Here is a 22,234-nt window from a genome sequence, read left to right as displayed (position 1 = left end):
CATTGCACTCATAGCTGCCGTTCTTTTCTTGATAGATTGGCCGGGAATTTGCCTCATAAAAGCCGCCGGCGTTCCTGGTCGAGGAAAAAACTGGTTGATAAAAACTGTCGGAAATTGATACGTCTTCAGCAAATCGAGCGATTCCTGGAAATCTTCATCGGTTTCCGTTGGAAAACCACAAATAAAATCCGTTGCTATGGTAACACCGGGAACTTTTTCATTGAGAAAATCAACAATTTCACAGAAATCTTCCCGACAATATTCGCGTTTCATGTCAGTCAAAACAGCATCGCTTCCACTTTGGACCGGAACATGCAGGAATCCGTACACGTTCTTGTGATTCAGAATCTGGGCTATTTCGTCCAGGTACCTACGCATGTAGGGTGGGTTAGTCATTCCAACTCTGATCATGCAATCAGAAGGAGTGACGTCAATTAGTCTCCAAAGAAGCTCGGGTAAATTTGACCCAGTGTCCAATCCATAAGCACCTGTGTCTTCACTTGTGATCCAGAGCTCTTTACATCCCTAAAATTGCGCGAAATTGTCTTTAAAAAATCACATTCAGGATACTTCCTCAGCACTTGAATTAATATGTGGACGCATTTCTTTAGACTGACCAGCTTGGTAAAAGTTAGACTCTTTCACCATAACTTGTAAGAGGGGACCATCCAATAATCAATTCACCGATTATTTCATAATTTAAAGCACTGATAAATTATTTTTCAAGTTTTTCATGAAAAAATAGCTTATCACCCTACTCTTAAAAACCATATACATTCACGTAAATACAACCAAATAAAAATTGTGCATACAGTAACCTTACCAGCAATCAGAATTGAAGCTCGAAATGGAGCTAGAGAGAAGCTCAAAAAATTGGCTAAAGATAAAACCTTGAAAATAACAACGCAAAAAATTCATCAAACCTTTCTTCAAAAATTTTACTTCAGAGGAATAAAATACAAATGCTGAAGATCTGATGGGAACTTATAGTTGCATCTGAATATCAAAATTTTTAAAGGTTTTTGACAGGATTGACGATGAGGTTCAATCTCAGTATTTCGAACCATTTTTAGCATTTTTCTATGCAGAAATGAAAGTCTTCAAAATCCAAATATCCAAAACCAGAATTATTGAATATTATTGAAAAACTGATTAATATTATTGATATTTGACCATGACAAAATGAACTGCACTCACTTGAGAGAAAAGACGTGAGTTCTCACAGTCTTTCAATTGAGATCCCTGTTCACTAATTTCGATTCTCAGCTGTTCGATTTCTTTCCTTAACGAGTGGATATCTGAATTTCGAAAGGTAACAATCACGCCAAAGACAACTGACTGAATTACAAACCCCGTAAGGCAAACCACCGACAATCCAACCATTACAGAAAAATTCCAAGATATCAATAACTTCCCATTATTCGTAGAGCTTTTTCCATCCAGAACCTTCTCTTCTGTAAGAGACCGGTCCTCTAATTGGGTCATGTACTGAACAGTTTGATTCGCAACAGTGATTTCATCGGGGCTGTTAACATTAGTGTTGATCGGATTAATATTTACATCATACTTGTGCGTTGAATAATAATTGTTCACATCGTCTGAATTACCAGCCATTGTAAAAAACTGTCAATTGTGTAGAAAACAACAAAGGTAATGTAAGAAGCAAACTTTCAAGTTCTGTTTTCTATTTGAAAACCGAATTTAAAGCCAAAATTTTACAATAGTTATTCTTCAAAGCATGCAAGTTTTTTCTGCAACTTTATAAATTGTTCATTCTGAACGAAATACCGCAAAGCGAAAGCTCAAACAGCATAAAATCTTCAACAAACATACCCGGCAGATTGCCGGAAAATAGCCACCGCTGATTCACATAACTAAGATTGGGATTGAAAGAAGAGAAAAAAAACTAGTGAAAAAAGGTTTTTTGTACAAACAATTTTTAAGTCCGAACTATTTTGATGTCATTTTGGAGCTGAACATACTCCTGTTGCATAGTGAGACAACACAGGGCTAGCATCATTACTAATAAGCATTAGAGATGGTAACTAAGACTTATAAGAACCAAGTTCGAGAAACGGGCATCTAAATCTGGGCTCTATGGGTTTCTATTTCTGATTTCGTTTTTTGATACTGACTGTGTTCATTTTGAATTGCTTTGCTGAAATCTTCAACGGTAACTGAAATACTGCACCATCACAGGCCTCTAAATGCATGACTAGGGAAATCAGTACGTATCTTTAAGCAAATACTTCAAAATATTATTATTGCTGTTCTAAAGAATTGCGGTGGCTCAATAAAATAGCTATTAGGTATCGGACAATAGGTTCAAAACTGTTCTTTTGATTCTTCATTACTCATCCTGATCAATTTACTACGGACAGCGAAATTGACTAGAAATCTGACAGCAAGCAGAAACAGCTGAATTAATTCAATTTAAATTTTTTAACATACATAAACAGCAATGGCGCCGATATTGAAATCACGGAGCCTGTTACAAATATCATTTGATAAAGACTTCTCCAATTGTGCATTTTGGCAGAAAAATTATATATCAATTGCGAAATTTTCGCACGCATCATAGACAAGTCTTTACCCACTACTTCACAGGTGAAATTTGAGTCCATAATTTTTCCATGCATGCTGAATTTGGAGCTGTCGATAATTTTCACAGTAACCCATTTACCCATAACTCCATCAACCATAGGAATTAAAACTTGTTCGTAATTTTTATTGTGTCCGATATAATGTTTCTTGTCAAATGAAACGTCGGTTACTAAAATATCGTAAATTTTACCCTTTCGACCTTTATAAGGATGGTAGGATTTAAACATTGCACTCATAGCTGCCGTTCTTTTCTTGATAGATTGGCCGGGAATTTGCCTCATAAAAGCCGCCGGCGTTCCTGGTCGAGGAAAAAACTGGTTGATAAAAACTGTCGGAAATTGATACGTCTTCAGCAAATCGAGCGATTCCTGGAAATCTTCATCGGTTTCCGTTGGAAAACCACAAATAAAATCCGTTGCTATGGTAACACCGGGAACTTTTTCATTGAGAAAATCAACAATTTCACAGAAATCTTCCCGACAATATTCGCGTTTCATGTCAGTCAAAACAGCATCGCTTCCACTTTGGACCGGAACATGCAGGAATCCGTACACGTTCTTGTGATTCAGAATCTGGGCTATTTCGTCCAGGTACCTACGCATGTAGGGTGGGTTAGTCATTCCAACTCTGATCATGCAATCAGAAGGAGTGACGTCAATTAGTCTCCAAAGAAGCTCGGGTAAATTTGACCCAGTGTCCAATCCATAAGCACCTGTGTCTTCACTTGTGATCCAGAGCTCTTTACATCCCTAAAATTGCGCGAAATTGTCTTTAAAAAATCACATTCAGGATACTTCCTCAGCACTTGAATTAATATGTGGACGCATTTCTTTAGACTGACCAGCTTGGTAAAAGTTAGACTCTTTCACCATAACTTGTAAGAGGGGACCATCCAATAATCAATTCACCGATTATTTCATAATTTAAAGCACTGATAAATTATTTTTCAAGTTTTTCATGAAAAAATAGCTTATCACCCTACTCTTAAAAACCATATACATTCACGTAAATACAACCAAATAAAAATTGTGCATACAGTAACCTTACCAGCAATCAGAATTGAAGCTCGAAATGGAGCTAGAGAGAAGCTCAAAAAATTGGCTAAAGATAAAACCTTGAAAATAACAACGCAAAAAATTCATCAAACCTTTCTTCAAAAATTTTACTTCAGAGGAATAAAATACAACTGTCAATCAATTTATACATAAAACATAGACGCTCCTCTATAATCTCCTCAATACTCTCCTTACTTAGATCATGACCAACTCATTAACAACCACCTCCCACTTTGAGAAAACCAGACCTAACATATTTAGTTGTCATAATATTGTGAACTTGAATTAGCATTAACTTTAAATATTTGAAATCTTGGGTCGAATTAGGGTAAAACGACGTATGCATTGCTCGCAAACGATAGGCGGGGGAAACTTATTTTTATAGGGGTCTAGCTTAGAAATGTTTGTGCAAAAATAAAGCACCACTAGGGGTCCGAGCCACTGACCTCCCAGTCGGCAGTCTGACATCTTAACCACGCGGCTACAATGGCTTCGCATTCCTTTCGCTCACAATCGCTTTTAACAACAAACATTAATTGCGAACGAGAGCAACTTAGATTACTCAAAAATAACAAAAGTGTGAAAAGGTCACACAAGAAGTCTAAGAATGTTCGAAAACAAAGGGCAAAAGTGGTCAAGCAAAAATTTTGCATAAAAAAACACACCTTTACAAAAATTGCCTCAAACTTCATTCGATCGCAATTAATAAAACAGTACTTAAACTTCTATATTTCTACCTGGTCAACAAAACTGCTTCTGGCTCTCTCTACTAACTCTTCCACAGGATAACTTCCCAGATCTCCCCTCGCATGTTTGGTTTTGCAGTACGTGCAACGATTCAAGCAGCCAGTGTTGATGGCCAGAATTTCAACCAAGGGATTCTTTCTGATCTTCGGCAGATCCAATCTAGCACCACCTTGTTTCTTTCCATTCGTCTTTTTGGTACCCAACAATTGCACAGTATGACCTAAGATTACATAGTGTATTGTCACCACAGAAAATGGGAAAATACGGGAACTATAGGCGGGGATTTGGGAAGTAAACAGCTTATGCATAGAGGCGTGCCTTCGGTGTTTACAAAATAAATACTTTCTCATCAGTTTCGGCGCATGACCGAACATAGTTTTCAGAGAATATACTGAAAACTTCAATTTAGTCAATTACTTTGAAATCATTTCATAGAAAAGCACGTGGAAAAACACTTGCTCAATGCAAACTATGTTATTACCGCGCATTTGTCTAAGTTTTTTGCTCTCACTCAAAAAATCACGATTCTCGTTTAACTGATATTTGTTTTGGTAGGGAAATAATAAATAGTTTTGTTACGTCACCTGTTACTGAAAAAGAAGTCTCAGCTTCTATTAGATCACTGAAAAACAAAACATCGTCTGGTCATGATGGCATTAGTAACAAAATTGTAAAAATTTCCATCTCAGTCATTTCACATCTACTAACAAAATTGTTTAATCAAAGTAATAACCTTGGTAACTCTCCTTCGGAATGGAAATTGGTAAAAATAAAACCGTTGTTCAAAAATGGCTCAAAGACTGACCCGAGTTGTTACCGACCCATCAGTCTCTTAAGCTCGTTGTCGAAAGTGTTTGAAAAAATTTTTATTTAATAGGGATGATGCATTTCAATAAAAAGTTAAAAAATAATCAATGAAAACCAATTTGGATTTCAACAAGGAAAACCGTGCAAAAACGCTTTGATCTCTTTTACTGAATTTTTAGGGTAGACCAAAGTTTAAAAAGTTTAGCATGTTTCGTTGATCTAAAAAATCATTTGATATCATATGCCATAAAACAATGAGTAAAAAACACGAAAGTACGGTTTCCGAGGGAAATTTTGAACTTAATGAAGAGTTTTCTAGAGAATCGCCACCAGTACCTTGAATACAATAATTCTGTCTCACAAAAATTGAAATTAAACTAGGGCGTTCCGCAAGGGTCAGTCTTGGGTCCACTATTTTTCCGGTTATACATTAATGATCCCCCGAAAGTTTGTAAGTCAAACAAAACTAGTCTGTTTGCAGATGATACTACAATTTACTCTGCTGGAAAGTAGAAAACTAGTTTTTTCTATAATGAAGTTAAGGAAACAGAGATGGTTTGAAAAGCATAGGTTGACAATTAAAGACAAAAAATGCAGCCTAATAGATTTCGGAAAACGTGAATACTCGAACAAAGATTTTCTAGGTAAAAATGTACAAAATGTAAACGAAGTTACGTACTTAGGCATCATTATTGACCACAAACTGAATTATAAATCTCATGTCGGAAAAATAGGGAATCAGATGAGCAAGTTTTGCGGAGTTTTGTACAAAGCAAGATGCTACTTTACAAAAAATCAATAACTACTTTTCTATGAGAGCTATGCCAAGTCTGTAATATCTTATGGTCTTATTGTTTATGGTTGTACAACTAAAAAAAACCTGAAGGAAATTTTCAATCTGCAAAAAAAAAGAATTTTTCGAGCAATTTTTTTAAAACGGAAAATTGATTCCGTTCAATCAATAATGAGCAAACTTAAGTTGCTCAACATATTTGAACTGTATGTATAAGAAATTTTTCTTACAGAGAACTTTTTTGCAACTGGCAGACAAATCTGTTCATAAATTTCTTAATAAGAAAGAACTTCTTGCTAGACGAGTAACTCGGAATACAACTAAAGGAATTTTACCAAGCATACGATATCATAAAGAAACGGGAAAAAACTCTGTACAACGACAGCTCAGATTGGCTCATAATTATGCCGCTGAAAACAATCTAATCCCAGAAAATATAGCTAAAATGAACCGCCATCAGTTGAATTTTTTGACAAAAAAATTCACTTCCATATACGTTTTTGAAAATCAAAACTTAACAGATATGTTTTTTGACATGCGTTAGGTCTCCTCCAATATACTTCTGGGCTACCCACTCAATGAGATATAAGTCTCTTTGGGTTGCCCGCCAGGCAGTAACATCTATTATTTTACATATTTAAATTGTTGTTCTGGTTAAATTCAAATTCAAACAAAAACTGCGTGTGTGCGTGCATGCATCAGCGCCATATTAAACTTTATGGACCTTTAAATAAGATGGAACACTAGATTCTAGTCCAACTCGGGTCTTGCATTCATCGCCCCGGCGCAAGTTACCTCATGTCAGGGCACTAAATCCCTCGGTCGACTAAGATTTATGCTTTAACTAAAAATAGTGAGCAAAATAATAAGTACATGAAGTGGATCTATGAGAATACACATTCAAAATAATAATGTTCATATAATAAACATCACCAAATAATGCCGGAAGAACTGCTCTCAAACGACTAGCGAACGTACACGCTAGCTTAAGCTTAAAGCCTACCTTCAATGGGCTAGGAGGGCAAAGAACTGCCATTCACTACATGAATTTATGTTTCTTCAGCAGATTCGGTGAATCGTATACTTAGAGACTAATAAGGGTTTTAGAGATGTGTTCAGCGAACTAATGCGCTAGGGCTTTAGCCGTTTATTCCGTTTCTAAAGACCAGAAGTGACAAAAATTGTTGATCAGAGAACAAATTAGTAATTTTACTTGAGAGCAATTAATTTTCGACCTGCATAATGAGATAAAAAATTTGAGTCCTCACTGACTAGTAGTAGCCACAGATTGTAATTTGGTCCATAACTCCCCTAATTTCACTTTTGGTCCCAGAATTAGCCGTACCCAAATTTAGATGACCAAACAAGGAGGCTCGGTAATGTGCGTTCGCACATAAAGTTCCGACCCAGCTCATCCACATTTTTGGGATAATTGTCTACCAAATGAGGAACAGAATGGAAAGCCCCAAAAATTCATGTAGTTTTTCAAAAAAAAATGTTGAGGTAAGTCAGAACTCAAGCGTGAAAATCGTGATTTATGTAAAACGAAAAACGCGAAATAAAAAACATTGCAGGACAATTCCTGACGTACAATTCAAAGAATTCTCATTGACTAAACAAAAAACTAGACCTAGAATGGACTATGAGTGAATTGGGAAAACAATTTCTAAAAAAATCAGAACAAAAATAACAAACATGAACCGACTAATGTCGGAAGAACTGCTCTTGAACGACAGGCGAGTGGGACAAAATTTGATTCGAACCACTGAACTCCCGATCCATAACCAGATGCACTGCCCACTCGGCTATCAAGCCCAACTTTTTGTTTTGCTGCAACCGATTTCATATTAGCAACAAGCTTTAATTCGGATTGAGAGCAACAGAGATAACTCAAAAATGAAGAACGAAAGCGTGAAAAAGTCACTTGAGAAGTCAAAGAATGTTCTAGAAGAAAAACACAAAATGGTCGAGCAAAAAATTTGCATAAAAAAGACCAACACTTTTACAATAATTGCTATCAACTTCGTTCAAGAGCAATTAAAAACAGAAAATCAATTTCAAAATGCCGCATGTGAACAAAAAAGAACTACCGAGCAATGAACCTTTGGTTCAAACGAAAAAACTAGGCCTAGAATGAACTATGAATGGATTGGGAAACCATTTAGAAAAAAATCCAATCCAAAAAATCGGAAAAAAATAGTGAAAATCTAAGTGAAATTACCGCATGTGAACAAAAAAACACCAGCGAGAAAGCAAATGTTGGTTTAAACAACGTTTTCTCACTCTACTTTAGAATTAGAGCCAAAACATTTCACCCCGCAAAACCACTCGCTTTTTCGCTCCACTTCCTGTTTCGGCGTGACCAAAATCACCACTCCAATTTGACTTTAAAAATCATGAAAATGTGTGAACAGATCTTAAAAAAAGACAGCGCCCCAATACAATTCAAATTCCTTGAATTGTAAAAAACAGCGGGACAAGTCCTGACCTACAATTCAAAAAATTTTCACTGAATAAACAAAAAAATAGATCTAGAGTGGACTATGAATGGATTGGGAAACCATTTGGAAAAAATTCGATCAAAAAATCGACAAAAGAGTAAAAATCAAAGTCCAAATGCAGCATGTGAACAAAACAAACCACTAGCGAGAAAATACTCTCTTTCCCCTCCAGTTCCTGTTTCGGTGTGACCAAAATCATCACTCCAATTTGACTACAAAAATCATGAAAATGTGTGAACAGATCTTTTAAAAATGACAGCGCCCCATTACAATTCAAATTCTTTTAATTGTAAAAAAGAGAGCGCCTAAATAGTAGCCGTTGAGAGGATGACGGCGGCTATTAACAACTACTCATTCAGTTTTAGCGCCATTTAGGTGTAAGTTCGGCCATCAAAACTGACGAAGCAATAAACTGACGAAGTGTTTTCAGAACGCATACCATAACTACACGCGGCTGTACTAGTAGAAGCGGCAAAATCTTCGCTTCACATTTTGATGCTCCTTTTGTGCTAAGTTAGGTCAGGTAAAACAACAATTGATCAGGCTGCTGAAAACGTGTGGCAGATCATTCTCGCTTCCGAGAATAATTCTCTACAATTTAACATAATTTAGCTCAAATGGAGCACCAAAAATACGCAGAGTCAATTCTCGTCGTTTTGGTCCCACCGAAGGTTCATTTCATTGGAATATTTTGCCGGAAGAAACAGCTTCAGGAATTTAACTAAATTCTACCAGTCAAAGACAGGAGGTCCCTTTAGCTCCTGCTTAAATCTAACAAACAACAGCACCAACATTTCCGGATTAATGTCCAGATTAATCAACTTGACTGTTCAGAAGAAATAACTAACCACTATACCTAATCAACAAATAACGAATGTCATTTATCCAGAAATGAGATTAGTGCCCCCATAGTGTCCCGCAGTTCCAGAGACTTCCAGAGAGAGAGAGAGAGAGAGAGAGAGAGAGAGAGAGAGAGAGAGAGAGAGAGATAGTTAATTTATCCCGGCCTATAAATCAAATGTACAAAGAAGGATAATCAAAACACGACATAAATCACAATCAAACATCGAAAAATTAATGCCTTTAATATATCCAACAATCAAATTAAAAATTTATTCAAGATTATTTTAGGCTGGGAAAGGACGCGCAATGAGGTCCTTAGACCTACTTTCCAGCGTGCCCTGTAATATAAACGTCAGAATGGATAAACTTATAATTTTTTTTTCAATTTAATATTCTTGCCATTTTGTAAATGATTTCTTTTTTAGCAACCTTTTAACTGCTCGAACTTATTGCTCCACCAGAGCCCGGAGATAAGTACTTAAAATACATCGAATTGAAACTTGTTTACAGCAGAGAGCAACGTTGCAAGTTAAAAATTGTCGTGTTTTGTCAAACGGTCCTATGAAGGCGGAAAAAGTGACAAAAACTGTCTCTAGAAATTGAAAAAAGTGATTTTTGACAGCAGAAATCGAATCGCAGTGCCTTCTGTGAAGGCACCGCACAAATTTTTGCGTATACTTTTCAATTATTTTCATACAATTACCAGGAGTTGCAGTGATGTGACAAATTATCCAAAAAAAAGCATTTCGAACGAGATCATAATTCCCTTGTATATATGAGTCCTTCAAGTTATGATAGATATCGGAGACTTGCTTAATGGTCGCTTTTCCTACATAGTCAGGTATGAGAAAATTTATTTTCACATGTTAAACAATTTGGAAGCTCGGTGACAAATCGAGTTTCGCTTCATTTATGTTCTGCATAATGGAACTTTCAGTAGCATAAAATCAGCGCGTCTAGTTGAATGAGTGCAATTTTCGAACTGAAAAATAGTATTAAGATAAACCTCTGAATGCATATGATTTAATGACTTTCAAAACGAAATTTAGTAGTTCATAGATGTGCAATTCGAAAACAGTTAGCATCTTATTAGCCGTAAACAAGTCTTCATTATCATCATGACTTTTTCTGAAGTATATTACTTTGATTATTTTCTTTTGCAATTGATAAATCGGAGAAAGGGATGAGAAGCTACAACACCCGTAAACAAGAACACCATATTGGATAGTTGGGCATACCACATTCCTATAGCATTCAATCAATTGGTAACGCGGAACAAGGTGTCTTAGTTTCGATATTACACCGCATTGTCGTCCAAGACGTTCAGTAACAGAGTTTATATGAGCGTGGTAGGAGAGCTTTGAATCAATTTTCAATCCTAGATACTTACATTCACGGTCGATAATTATAAGGCTAGACGCAATGTTAAACCTGAGACTGGAAGCACTTGATTTTGTACTTATTTGAAACGTTTTACTTAAATTCAGCTTAAGTTTATTTGCATTTAACCATCTTGCTACATTGCCAAGGTCTGTTAGTATTCGCTGATAACTTCTTGTTTCTTAAAATATCAGTCTTCACAACTCTACGGGCAAACCGAGCGATTATTGTACGCTCACCCACTTTGACTCCTGGCAGTCTGTGGGCAGTCGAAATATCCTTAATTGCCGCTCCCAACGATGACGCGACTTCAATAACCTTCTTAATTGTAACAGTGTCTTTTTCAGGTATAATACCCCCATTGTCAATCTGTTCGACGTCTTCCTTCAAACCAATGATTCTTATATTTTTTTCTCCTATTGTAATTTTCTATAATTTCAGCTTGAGACATCGCTGCAGCATTGCAACGTTCTTCTTGGTAGTATAATTCGCCCTCAACTTGTCGAAGATTTTCGGTCTTTAGTTCTTACTTGATTTGCTCACCAACCTGTTTAACAGCGCTTGGAATAGCCACCTGAATTCACTTCTTACTGGAGAGATTAATTCATTTCGCATTTGGCTGATACAGGTAGGAATGAGGATGTTGATCCGACTTTCAAACATCTTGTCAATTTTCGAGAGGAAATTTTCTTCATCAAAGCTTTCTGCTATTGGATTGGAGTTTGGTTTGGATCGTTTACCGTCTTGCGTGATGAAAATAGGCGTTTGATCCAAAATCCTCAAGTTAGGCAATTCGCTGGCATTAGTATCATCTGCCATCTCTGAAACTATTTAATAAGTTTAACACAACAATTAGGCTAATCTGAAATCTGCTCGACTCGATCTTACAGCCGTTTGATCAGAGAGCTTGCTGGCAATGATGAAGGCATGGTCAAATTGAACTATAGCCAAATTACTGCCTTTACAGAAAACTTGCAATCTTGTATCTGGATTTTCTCTGTACGTACTATCAAATTTTTTTACAGAATTAAGAGTCATTAAAATCTAATTAATTCTCTGCCGATTCGTATAAAATTGAAGTAAATCGGCGATAGGAATGTTGCTGAAATCCTGTTTAAAAATAAAGAAAATTTGAAGCATGTACAGTTACAATTTGAGCATTTACTTGTGTCAATGTGTGCTACCACTGTTAGCTCAACCTTTTCTTCACTTCAATGTGGCTGGCCACCAAAGTATAGTTCAGAATCGATGTATATACGAAGATATCTACAAAGATTCCTTTTTAAGGCGGTTGAACCCTTAAAGCAGTGGATGAATGAATTCGGTTCGAAGATGCTGTTTTGATGTTCATCTAAAACTGTTCTATTTAGTTGAAAATATTTGATGATAAAATCTGCTTTTATATCTAACCTTTCATCGTTTCCTCTACAACTTCAACCACTCTGTCAATTTGTTGAACACCCACAATGCTGATGCCCTCCAAATAGGGAGAGTTGGGCTCACTTTGGGCGACACAGCCACTGACTATGACCTTTTTATCCTCTTTGAGACCCTCATTGATGAAATTCTAAATATAATATATTATTAACGTTGAACTTAAAGCGATTAATCTCAAAAACTGTTTCATGGTTGGCATTTTTCGCACTTCATCAAATCGCACCAACTATTCACTGATAAATATATTTCTGAACTTATTAGGGTGTCATTTACTAATGATATTTTTGTGTCTTTCCCTATTATAGTCTCCCAGCTGAGTAAAAAAGGTAAATGAAAAGAAAGCCCCTTGCCAAAAAGGGGTAGTCAAGCAATTCGAGATAGACAGGTCAACTCCTATGTTAAACTACATATTTTAACAAAACTCAGCTGCAGAAAAACTCAAAATCGATCAATTAATAGGAATTAGAAATTCTGTCCTGCAATTCGTTCAATGTATTTGAAAAGACATCAATCTCCTTTAGAAACAAGACTAATCCTTTTCAAATCACTTATTTTATCGCGGTTGACGTTTACTGTTTTTTCTAGGCCTGTCAGAAAAAAAGACGCCAAATTTCTTAAATTTTCATATATGAACACGTGGAGTGTCAAACACAAACACGAGGAAATCTCAATTTCTTTTACACCAACAAGACAGCCAAACGTGCCTCATAGTTATTGAAGCGTGGAAAAAAGACAAACAGTATAAACCAATGAATTTTTTAAGCAATAAGCATTATTTCATTAATCAAAGTAGGTCAAAATTAACGCAAATGTCAAGGGGGTGGAGTAGGAATATGGATACCAATTACTTTCAAATACAATATCAGGGAAGATTTAAACTCAACTAATAGAAACTTTTTCGAGTCGTTATGGGTTGAAATACTTGAATAAATTAAAGAAAAACTTCTTAAACATTTCATATTGTTCTAACAAAAACCTGGGAGAATTTTTTCCGGATGAATTGACATCAGAAATCTCAGGAGCATATTCACTGACAGACAGCATTATTTTGTTCGGAGATTACAATAAAAATTACTTTCACCCAAAGGAAAAACGGCTTTTAACACAGTTGGCTTCAAAAAAGGGTTAGTCATTGTCAACAGAAGCCAGCCAACTTGGACAAATGGAAACAGTGAAACTTTAATTGATCATTTCTCAACGATTTAAAATAACCAAATTTTCGATACACTAACATTAGAACAAATGTTTGGAAGTAATCATTTTTCTCAGGTATTTGTTTCATCTTTGGATTTTGATAACGAAAAAAGGGATTGCGCAATACCTTTACAGAGAAACCAAAAATTTTTCAAGAGCTTTACTGAATAAAAGAATTGCCTCAACAGATTGGAGAGCAATGTATCAGCAAAAAGATGCCAATTCCAAATTTCAAATGTTTTCAGATTAATTTGAAAATATGTTCAATAATTTAGCTCCAGTAAAAATTGGAGAGCCAATGAAGAGTACAAACAAAAAAATAGTGGATATCTGAAGAACTATAGACACTTATTAACGAAAAACATCGACTCTTTAATATTTGGAAGCAGAAAGCGGTATTTCCGCTTACAAAACATGCAAAATAATCAGAAACGCCACTTATCGACCATTAAGAAAAGCAAGTAATGAGTATACAAAGAAAATGTTAGAGTTCCGATTTAAGACAGCAATGAAAATTTATAAACACAAAACAAACAAAAGGTAAACCATAACGACAATTCCCAAATTGAGAAAAAGAGTACCATTTTAAAAGATCAAAAAACAGGTGGCTAATACTTTAGAGAATTGTTTCTCCAGGTTAGGTGAATACGAGCGGCTAGAAGAAAAGACTTTAGTAACCAAATTTTGTGTTGAGAAAAGAATTTTTTTCCTTCAGGTTTAAGGATTGTATGATGTAATTGACAAAGTACCACAGAACAAAGCATCGGGTCCCGGATTCCTCCCAGCATGGTCAATCAAACGTAGTAAAAATTCGATTGGAACACATTTAGTCTGCAATTAACAAATGTATCTCGAACAATATTTCTCCAGATGTCTTTAAAAAAGCATATGTAACTCCAATTTACAAAGGTGATCCACTTGAATCAATGAACTACAGGCCAATTCCAGTGACACCAACTCTTGCTAAAATAACTGAAAGGCCTCTACTCCAACAAATGTTAGAACATGTTGAAGAACATAAGATAATAAATAAAAATCAATTCGGATTTCTTAAAAATAAATCGTCGAATGACACTGTCATTTCATTAACGGTAGCCATAAACCAACTTGTAGAACAAAATGAAACTCTTATTGGTATTTTTTTAGATTTAGCGAAAGCGTTCAGCTCAATTTCTCACAAAAATTTCAAAGTATGAGTTTGGTACGGGATCTAAAACTATGCTGAAATCATTTCTATCTAACCGAAAACAATGCGTTAAAAACGGAATCATTTACTCACACTGGACAACCATTAACAACGGAGTTCCTAGAGGAACACTCCTCAGGCCATTGATTTTTGTATTGTATATTAATCATTTCTAGGAAAAAATGAAAAGCGAAGAATTTTTACAATTTGCAGATGATAAATATATAATATCTTACTCAAAACAATCAATGCCTTCATACAAAAACCTAAAGTATTTTCCGAAAACTGATAAATATATGAAACAGACGATGTTTACAAAGAACAGAGATTAAATCGAAATACTTGTTTCTAAAAAAGATCAGCTGCCTTCTGAGGAATGCCTTTATTATAATGGAAGATCAAAGCCGAAAGTCTGTTGCCGTTATCTGGGCGTAATGATTGACAATAAATTGAAATTTGACTTAGGAACTTAGAACTAAACAAAATGTTGATGAAAATGGCAACTGCTAATATATCAATTTACTTGGTGAGACATCTAATAACGTTAAAAGCAAGAATTGTACTTTAAATCACTTGTCTTGTCACATTTCAATTTCAGAGCAATTTTTCTCCAATCTCTGCCAGCCTCATCACTTTTGAGAATGAACAGACAAATAAATTGGGGTATAAAAGTTTGCCATATGCGTAAAAAGTCTGACAGCGAAAGGATCTTCTTCTAATGAGAGATAAAATTTTACCTGCTGAGCTTTCCATTAAAAAAAAACTAAGTTCTTTGATTTAATTAAGCGTTACAAGGAAAGCAGACAAATATCCAAAAAATTCTTTCAAAAATTTGGGAAAATATGAGAGAAAATTCTCGCAATGTGCAGTTTGTTCCAAAAAATATTCGTCAATCTAAATGGAGTGAGCGATCAATAGTCAGAAAATTCTCGAGAAAGTGGAACATCTTGCCAACAGACACCCGGAAAGAAAAAACAAGAAACATGCTTAAGGAGAAAAAACTAGAGAAAGGATCAAATTATACGAACGTGTTCTAATAGATATACAAGTACAAGGTTTTTGAAATTATTTTTTACTACTATTTCAAGGACCAAAATTTTAAAATAGTTTGAAGTGATTGTTAAATCTAAATGTTTAACCAAACTTTTGTTATGCTTATAAAAATTTCAATTTACATTTTACAGATTTAAAACACAACCGTAAATTAATTGGGGGACACGGTTGCGTTTCCTTCGTCAGAAATACGATCAAGCTAGAGATCTTCTAATAAAGGCGAACTTACTCCCAGATGATCTGGAGATAGCGAAAGTGTAATTGATGAAATTCAGTTATTACATAAATCAATACTGGCAGTTTGCAAGAAATTATAGGCGATACCTTCGTAGACCACCGGCAGTTTCATAAAGATTTTGAAAAGAAGTCGAAAAAGACATCTCTTCAATTTTACTAATATCTGAGATGTCTAATTCGATTATGAATACGTATAACTTAATTGCTCCTTCTATTAGCTGTTATGAAAAACCTTGAATTCGAGTGACATTCACTCAATTGACCTTATCTCTTTGATTTAAACGTCATTTTGAAAGTGCGGAACGTCATTTTTGAGAGAAAAGGTCACGTGCGATCAAAAACTTAATCACGCAAATGAACAAAAAAACTCCCTGCACTTAGAGTGAAAAATGACGTCACGCCCGCAACTCAGTCGAAATTGCATGAACGAATGAACAGAAAGCATATTTGAAGTGTTCGTGACGTCATATGGTCTAACAAAAAATTTGGTGACGAAATACAAAACAACCAAAAGAGGGCCAATAATAGTCCAAGCTATCGCTTTTCTCCACGAATTTTCGACACAAGAGCAGAATCCTCGAACAAAACAGTTCATAATCAGTAATATGTGCATAAATGTAATGAATTACCGGCATATCTTAGTCCAGCAAGAGGTGAAGAAGAGTATAAAATTAAGCCGAATGATTTTTTTTTGTTTCTCGACACGAGCGCAACTCACGCAGGTGCATCCAAAAGTTACTTTTATTACTAAAGAACAACAGATTTAAATTTTTGATTTGATTTCAGACTTAAAATAAAATTAGTGAAAGTTTGGATGCTTTGTAGATGATATTTTTTGGTTTAAGTATCTTTTGGTTATAGTCTTTTGGTTCCTTTTGGTTATAATCTAATTTACTAGTTTCGAGAAACGAACATCTTAAGCGCCAAGGCAGCTTATCTTATCCTAATCATATAGTTGCAGTCGTATCTTTTCCGTTTGTGCCACCCCCCCCCCCCATTCAGCGCACGTGCCATTACAAAGTAAATCATAATATATGTTAATTATTATGTAATAATACTTCACATATGTCTGGAGGTGCAAATAAAGGGACCACAAACGGAAAAGATCCTTGTGGTCTCCCCCTCTTCGACGACCCCCAAGCTCAGTGCTCATGTAACGTATACCACCGTTAAGGTAAATATACTATAAGGGGGACTATAGTTTACTGACCTATCTATTTTTAGACCTGTTATAAATTGAGTTGGGGTACGGGTTTCAGATCATTTATTAAAAAAACAGTTACCCGAAAATGCATCTCGGCAGGGCTTTTGACTGTGCAGCTGTTCAAAAGCCATAAATCTGCCTCCAATTTGTTTTCTGTGATCTCATACCCATATTCTGAGACTAAGCCAGCCATGTATTCACTATCGGAATTATTATGAGCACAGCCCCACGTCTTGACATAAACCTTTCCAATTCCAGGGGCATTACACGTTACCTCGCAGTTTTTATTTATTTCAATCAACTGAGCCGGAGATACATCTACTTCCTGTTTTTTCACACCTTTCCTAACCACTCCGGCTTTTCTAGAAGCACCCCGATCATAGTCTTCATCTATGTCTAGTCCAGCCCCGTTGTCCTCAATATCATGGAGAGAGGGATTAGTCATGGACTTCAAATCATTCAACAGATCTGAAAAATGATTGAAATTGTTTGTTTGTTTTGAGGATTTTCAGTTATCACTGGGGGACTATTTCCCTAGAGTCACATTACTGACACTCCGGGAACATTCCTTCCCTTGGGTGCTGACTCTAAATTCTGTTATTATTATTAACATTAAAATTTTATCCAATTCTCTCTACACGTTATCCAATTCTCTCTACACGTTATCCAATTCTCTCTATCCGACTCATGCCTAGCCTGCAAAATTCAACTACAGATCTGAAGTGATAATCTTTTTTTTGCAACAAGTAAATTAAAATTATAACCATACGGTTAAATATACCTGAAACAAAAAATATTTCAAATCATTCAAACATTTTAATAAACATCAACAAATTTCTTACAGAATCACATTATAAAAATTTCTTTCGATTGTTTTCTTCCTAAAAATAAAAATAACTTTTAAAAGCTCCTACGTTAAAATTCAAAAGAATTTTTTCATGTTGTGAGAGCAAGAAATCATTCAACGTTTTCATAAAAACGTTTTCATTTTTTTGCCAACCGAAGCCAATGCGGTAACTTATACCATATTTGTACGCATTGACGAACAATCGAATTCATTCCAAAGCTGGTTTTGGCATTTTGTCTAATTTTTGTTCGAGTATTTTGATGAAGACTCAGATACCCGTGAAAATTTTCTGAATTTTCTGGCCTAGCGATATCATAATGAAATTTGATTAGCGACATTTTTGCTATTATTAGCTCTGCTGGTAGGATCTTTGTCTGGATTAGCAGATCTCTCGCTTTGTCATACTTTTTGCGTAGAAAGCACACCCCAGTTATTTTGTCTGTTAAGGCGTTTTAGGTTTTTTGCAGATAAATTTTGAAAAAAGATTGCCGTAAATGATAATTGTGAAAGCACAAGTGATTTTAGAAGAAGAATGCGCGCGTTCAGGGGAACTTGATGTCTTATAAGGTAAATTGATCTTATAGCATGAGCCATCTTTTTCAAGGTTTTATTCAGCTGCTCCTCGAAACAAAGATTCCTGTCAATTTGAATACCAAGATATCTGCAACTTTTGTCTGCACTGATCTCTACGTTCTACAACCCACCAAAAGGCAGTAAATACCGATATAATATCAACGATTTCCAAAAAAACTCCTTAAAACCATTCCAAAGTCAAAACCGGTCCTATTCAGTGGCGACCTGAATGCAAACTGGGAAACAGCAAGCAGCTCTAACGAAGAAGAAACCAAATCATCGAAATCTTTGACAAAGCTCTGTTCAGACAAGCCATTGACTTTCCGAACTGTTCAAATAACACCCTTGACGTGGCCTTCTATCGCAACTGTTTTCTCTTTGCCGGAAATGATCAGTCTTTCCCCAGGACATACGACTGCACTGATCACGATGCGATCCATTTTTCAATCGAATGCCCATTAACTGAACCGAAACCCGTACTCCAATCATTCAGGAGTTTTGGAAACAGTGACTATGATGGAATGAATCAATTTCTTAAAAACAACCCGTTCCAATTTATTTGCCATACAAACGTCAACACAATGTGTGAAAAAAATTATCAATATATCGACCAAGTGGTTGAGACATATGTACCTCGACGAACCAGACATCACCAAAGCTTCGCTCCATGGATCTCTGCATTCACGTCAAACTTTATGAAATAACTGAAACACAGAAAAGGCTCCTTAAAATGAAACCAACGAGTTATCGGAAAGCAGCAGTCACGAAGCTGGAGAACTTGGTAACCGAGTCAAACGAGGCAGACAGGAAAGACTACCGAAGCAAATCGTGAGCGTTGATAAAGTTGTCCACGAACAGCATCATTGTCCACGAAGAAGTCGACATCATGAACGAGTTCTTCCATTCAGTTTTCTCTCTAAAACAACCAATCAGCGTTTCTGACATCGAAACGAAAAATCCTACATTGACAAACTTTAACATATCGGTTAAAACCATACATTCCTTCGTGTCCGAATTGGACGTTACTAATTCCAGGGGCCCAAATGGACTCCCTCTGGCCTTCTTCAAGAAAACGTTACGACAAATCTCGGTCGTCCTGAATAAGTTCTGAAGGTGATAAAGAGGCAAAGAAGGATACCTGCCACATGGAAGACAGCTGCTGTGACGACAAGAAGGGAGACAGACGCTACGCACAAAACTACGGTCCAGTGTCCATACTGGACTTAGAAAGTAAAATCCAGCAAAAGTTCATCTCCGTGGCTCTTTACGACCACTTTGCCACTTTCTTGACATAGCACCAGCATGGATTTGTTAAAAATCGGTCTGTTTTCACAAACATGGTTAATTTCCTGAAAAAGATCCACGACGCACTCGATAACGGTCCAAACTCAGAAGTTATTGCGTTCTACACGGACTTCTCGAAAACCTTCGATAAAGTACCTCATTTTGAGCTATCAAAAAGGTCGCAAATATTGGGGTAGGAGGATGCCTCCTGCAAGTTCTCATGGAATACCTAAGCAACCGGAAACAGTTCGTAAGAATCGATAACACATGTTCCGGTGTTCGAGACGTTACTTGTGGAGTGCCTCAGGGCTCACTACTAGGCCCGCTCCTGTTTTGTATCTTCATCAACGACTTGCCCAACGCGCTGAAGTTCACAGATCCATTCATCTTTGCAGATGGCCTGACAATCCTCGCGATTGGAAAAGATCATTAGACCATCCAGGAAGACCTAGGATTAGCAACGTGGATCAGATAAAACAAGATGGAGCTGGCACTGGACAAATGTGCTCAGATAACATTTCGGGGAAAAGTCGAAATTTCGATAATGTGGGTGAAGATTTGGCAAATGCAGATTCGGTAAAAGACTTGGGAATTCACATCAGAGATGACCTGATCTGGAGTAAACATATAGAAGAGCGACTAAGGAAAGGTAACAAATTACTGTACCTCCTCAGACGAAACGTCGCAGTACAAGTTGAACCACGCATCAAACTTGGGCTTTATAAATCACTAATCCTACCCGTTTTGCTGTACGGCTTCACCTGCATAAACCCATCACGAAGCGAACTACAAAACCTCGAACACGTTCAAAAGAAAGCAGTGAAATGGATCACGAGAAACAAAGGAGTGAATTACATCAGTCAGCTTCGGCTACTCAACATTCTCCCCTTGCCTATAATTCACCAAGTGAACTACCTATTTCTACTTGCAAAAGTCATGCATGAAAGCTCGCACTGCATCGAACTACCTGACCTCACAGGCGCCAATGGACGCACAAAAGAAGTCTTTCGGCTACAAAAAACAAGAACGGAAAAAGCTGGAAGCGAATTCACCTTCTGAAACTGCAGACTCGTAAACCGATTAGAGAAATATGTTGAATTCAGTAGACCTTACGGACTCAAGAAGTGACTGATCAACCTAATGTGGGAGCTTGTCAATACACGATTTTGTGATAAGAACGTCTGCACTTGTCAAACCTTTAGCGACTGCCATGTATGCAGAAATAATTGGACTCTATTTTAACAACTGACAACTGGGCATAAATCAGCTCTGCATCAAACCCGCTGCGAATCACCACCACCACCACCACCAACAACAACAACAACAACAACAACAACAACAACAACAACAACAACAACAACAACAACAACAACAACATGTTCTGCAGTCGCAATGAAGCTGCCATGTGCAGATATTTTGATCGCTATAACTTTCATTATCAAATTTTATTTCCTTTAAAACACGTTTTTTCAATCCCTTCGGGCTGAGAAAATCTTTAGTTTTGTTCAATCGATTAACTATTTTGCATGTCTTTATAACGGACGTTGGCTCTCAGCTCTTCAGTTCCGATTATTCGTAAATTAAGCACTTCTTTGTTTCTTCCCGGACGCTCGTTTATTTCTGGGAAGAAGATGTGTTTGCTTCTGTCGTTCTTAAGTTGAGAAAGTGTCTATCATTCAACTGGATATATATAGGAAGTGGTGAGATATTTAGAATCCTGAGTTGGTTGATACATCGTTCATTGCGTGAACCCAAGATCCAAGTTACGGCTTTTTGAAGTTTTTCCAGCTTTACCATATCTGTTCTTCTGATCTCCGCACATTTAAGACCATGCATTAGGATTGGTAGCCATAGCGACTTGTACAAACCGAGTTTAGTGAATAATTTTACATCATTCGCAACATTTCATCGTAGACTACATAACAATTTGTACGCTTCTATCAACCTGTTTTCAATATGACATGACCAGTTCAGGTTTCCACATACATTTACACCCAAGCCTTTCACTTCTGTTTTTTATTTCAATTTTTTTGTCAATACATGGTATATTTCATTCTTTCCTCTGAAGGTTAAATTCGTACATTTGTCTAGGGCCAAGGCCATTTGGTTTTCAACTACAAAATGGATACAAAACACTCCCCACAATAGCTTTCCACTCGTTTCATTAAATTAAGTTCCACAATAATGCTCTCGGAACCATTTCTCAGTAGAAAAGACGCTTGAATTTGATTATATATAAAAAGATAAGAAAGCATTGGCATATAGTATTAGTTATTTTTTTTAGAAAAATAATACTAAATTAAGAAATGGACCACCCCAACAATGGGTGATTATTGGCTGTTACGGGGCCCTCATCAGCTGAGAAAATTGATTTTAAAAACAATAGACAGACTGCACTACAACACAAACATCTAATGGTGAAATTAAAGAAGAAGCGAAGATCTTTTAGTCCTGAGCCAAAAAAGTTAAAAATCGATATAAATTTGCTC

At 36.3% G+C, this 22,234-nt stretch overlaps 1 protein-coding gene across 1 annotated transcript; it reads right to left on the bottom strand.

The window, feature by feature from the left end:
- Positions 1–2,404: 2,404 nt before the first annotated feature.
- On the bottom strand, positions 2,405–17,526 carry LOC142353965 (threonylcarbamoyladenosine tRNA methylthiotransferase-like). The gene is made up of 4 exons (XM_075406203.1): positions 17,121–17,526; positions 12,141–12,297; positions 4,397–4,626; positions 2,405–3,353 (listed from the first exon to the last, which is right to left on the bottom strand). The coding sequence occupies exons 1-4, from the start codon at positions 17,484–17,486 to the stop codon at positions 2,424–2,426; spliced, it is 1,683 nt and encodes a 560-aa protein (XP_075262318.1). The 5' UTR covers positions 17,487–17,526; the 3' UTR covers positions 2,405–2,423.
- Positions 17,527–22,234: the final 4,708 nt, after the last annotated feature.

Source organism: Convolutriloba macropyga, chromosome 15, assembly GCF_964194025.1.
Source record: "Convolutriloba macropyga chromosome 15, txConMacr16.3, whole genome shotgun sequence".
In the NCBI taxonomy this organism is placed as follows: domain Eukaryota; kingdom Metazoa; phylum Xenacoelomorpha; order Acoela; family Convolutidae; genus Convolutriloba; species Convolutriloba macropyga.
The sequence above is the reverse complement of the archived record's forward strand: the minus strand, read 5'-3'. Positions and strand labels throughout refer to the sequence as shown.

Bases quoted from the DNA above. Each gene is read 5' to 3' on its own strand.
- LOC142353965 (XM_075406203.1), bottom strand. From the start codon at position 17,486: ATGACTAATCCCTCTCTCCATGATATTGAGGACAACGGGGCTGGACTA. The intron at 12,298-17,120 runs GTAACTGTTTTT...TATTATATTTAG, and splicing joins CTGCCGAGATGCATTTTCGG to AATTTCATCAATGAGGGTCT. The intron at 4,627-12,140 runs GTTAGATATAAA...ATGTAATCTTAG, and splicing joins TGTAGAGGAAACGATGAAAG to GTCATACTGTGCAATTGTTG.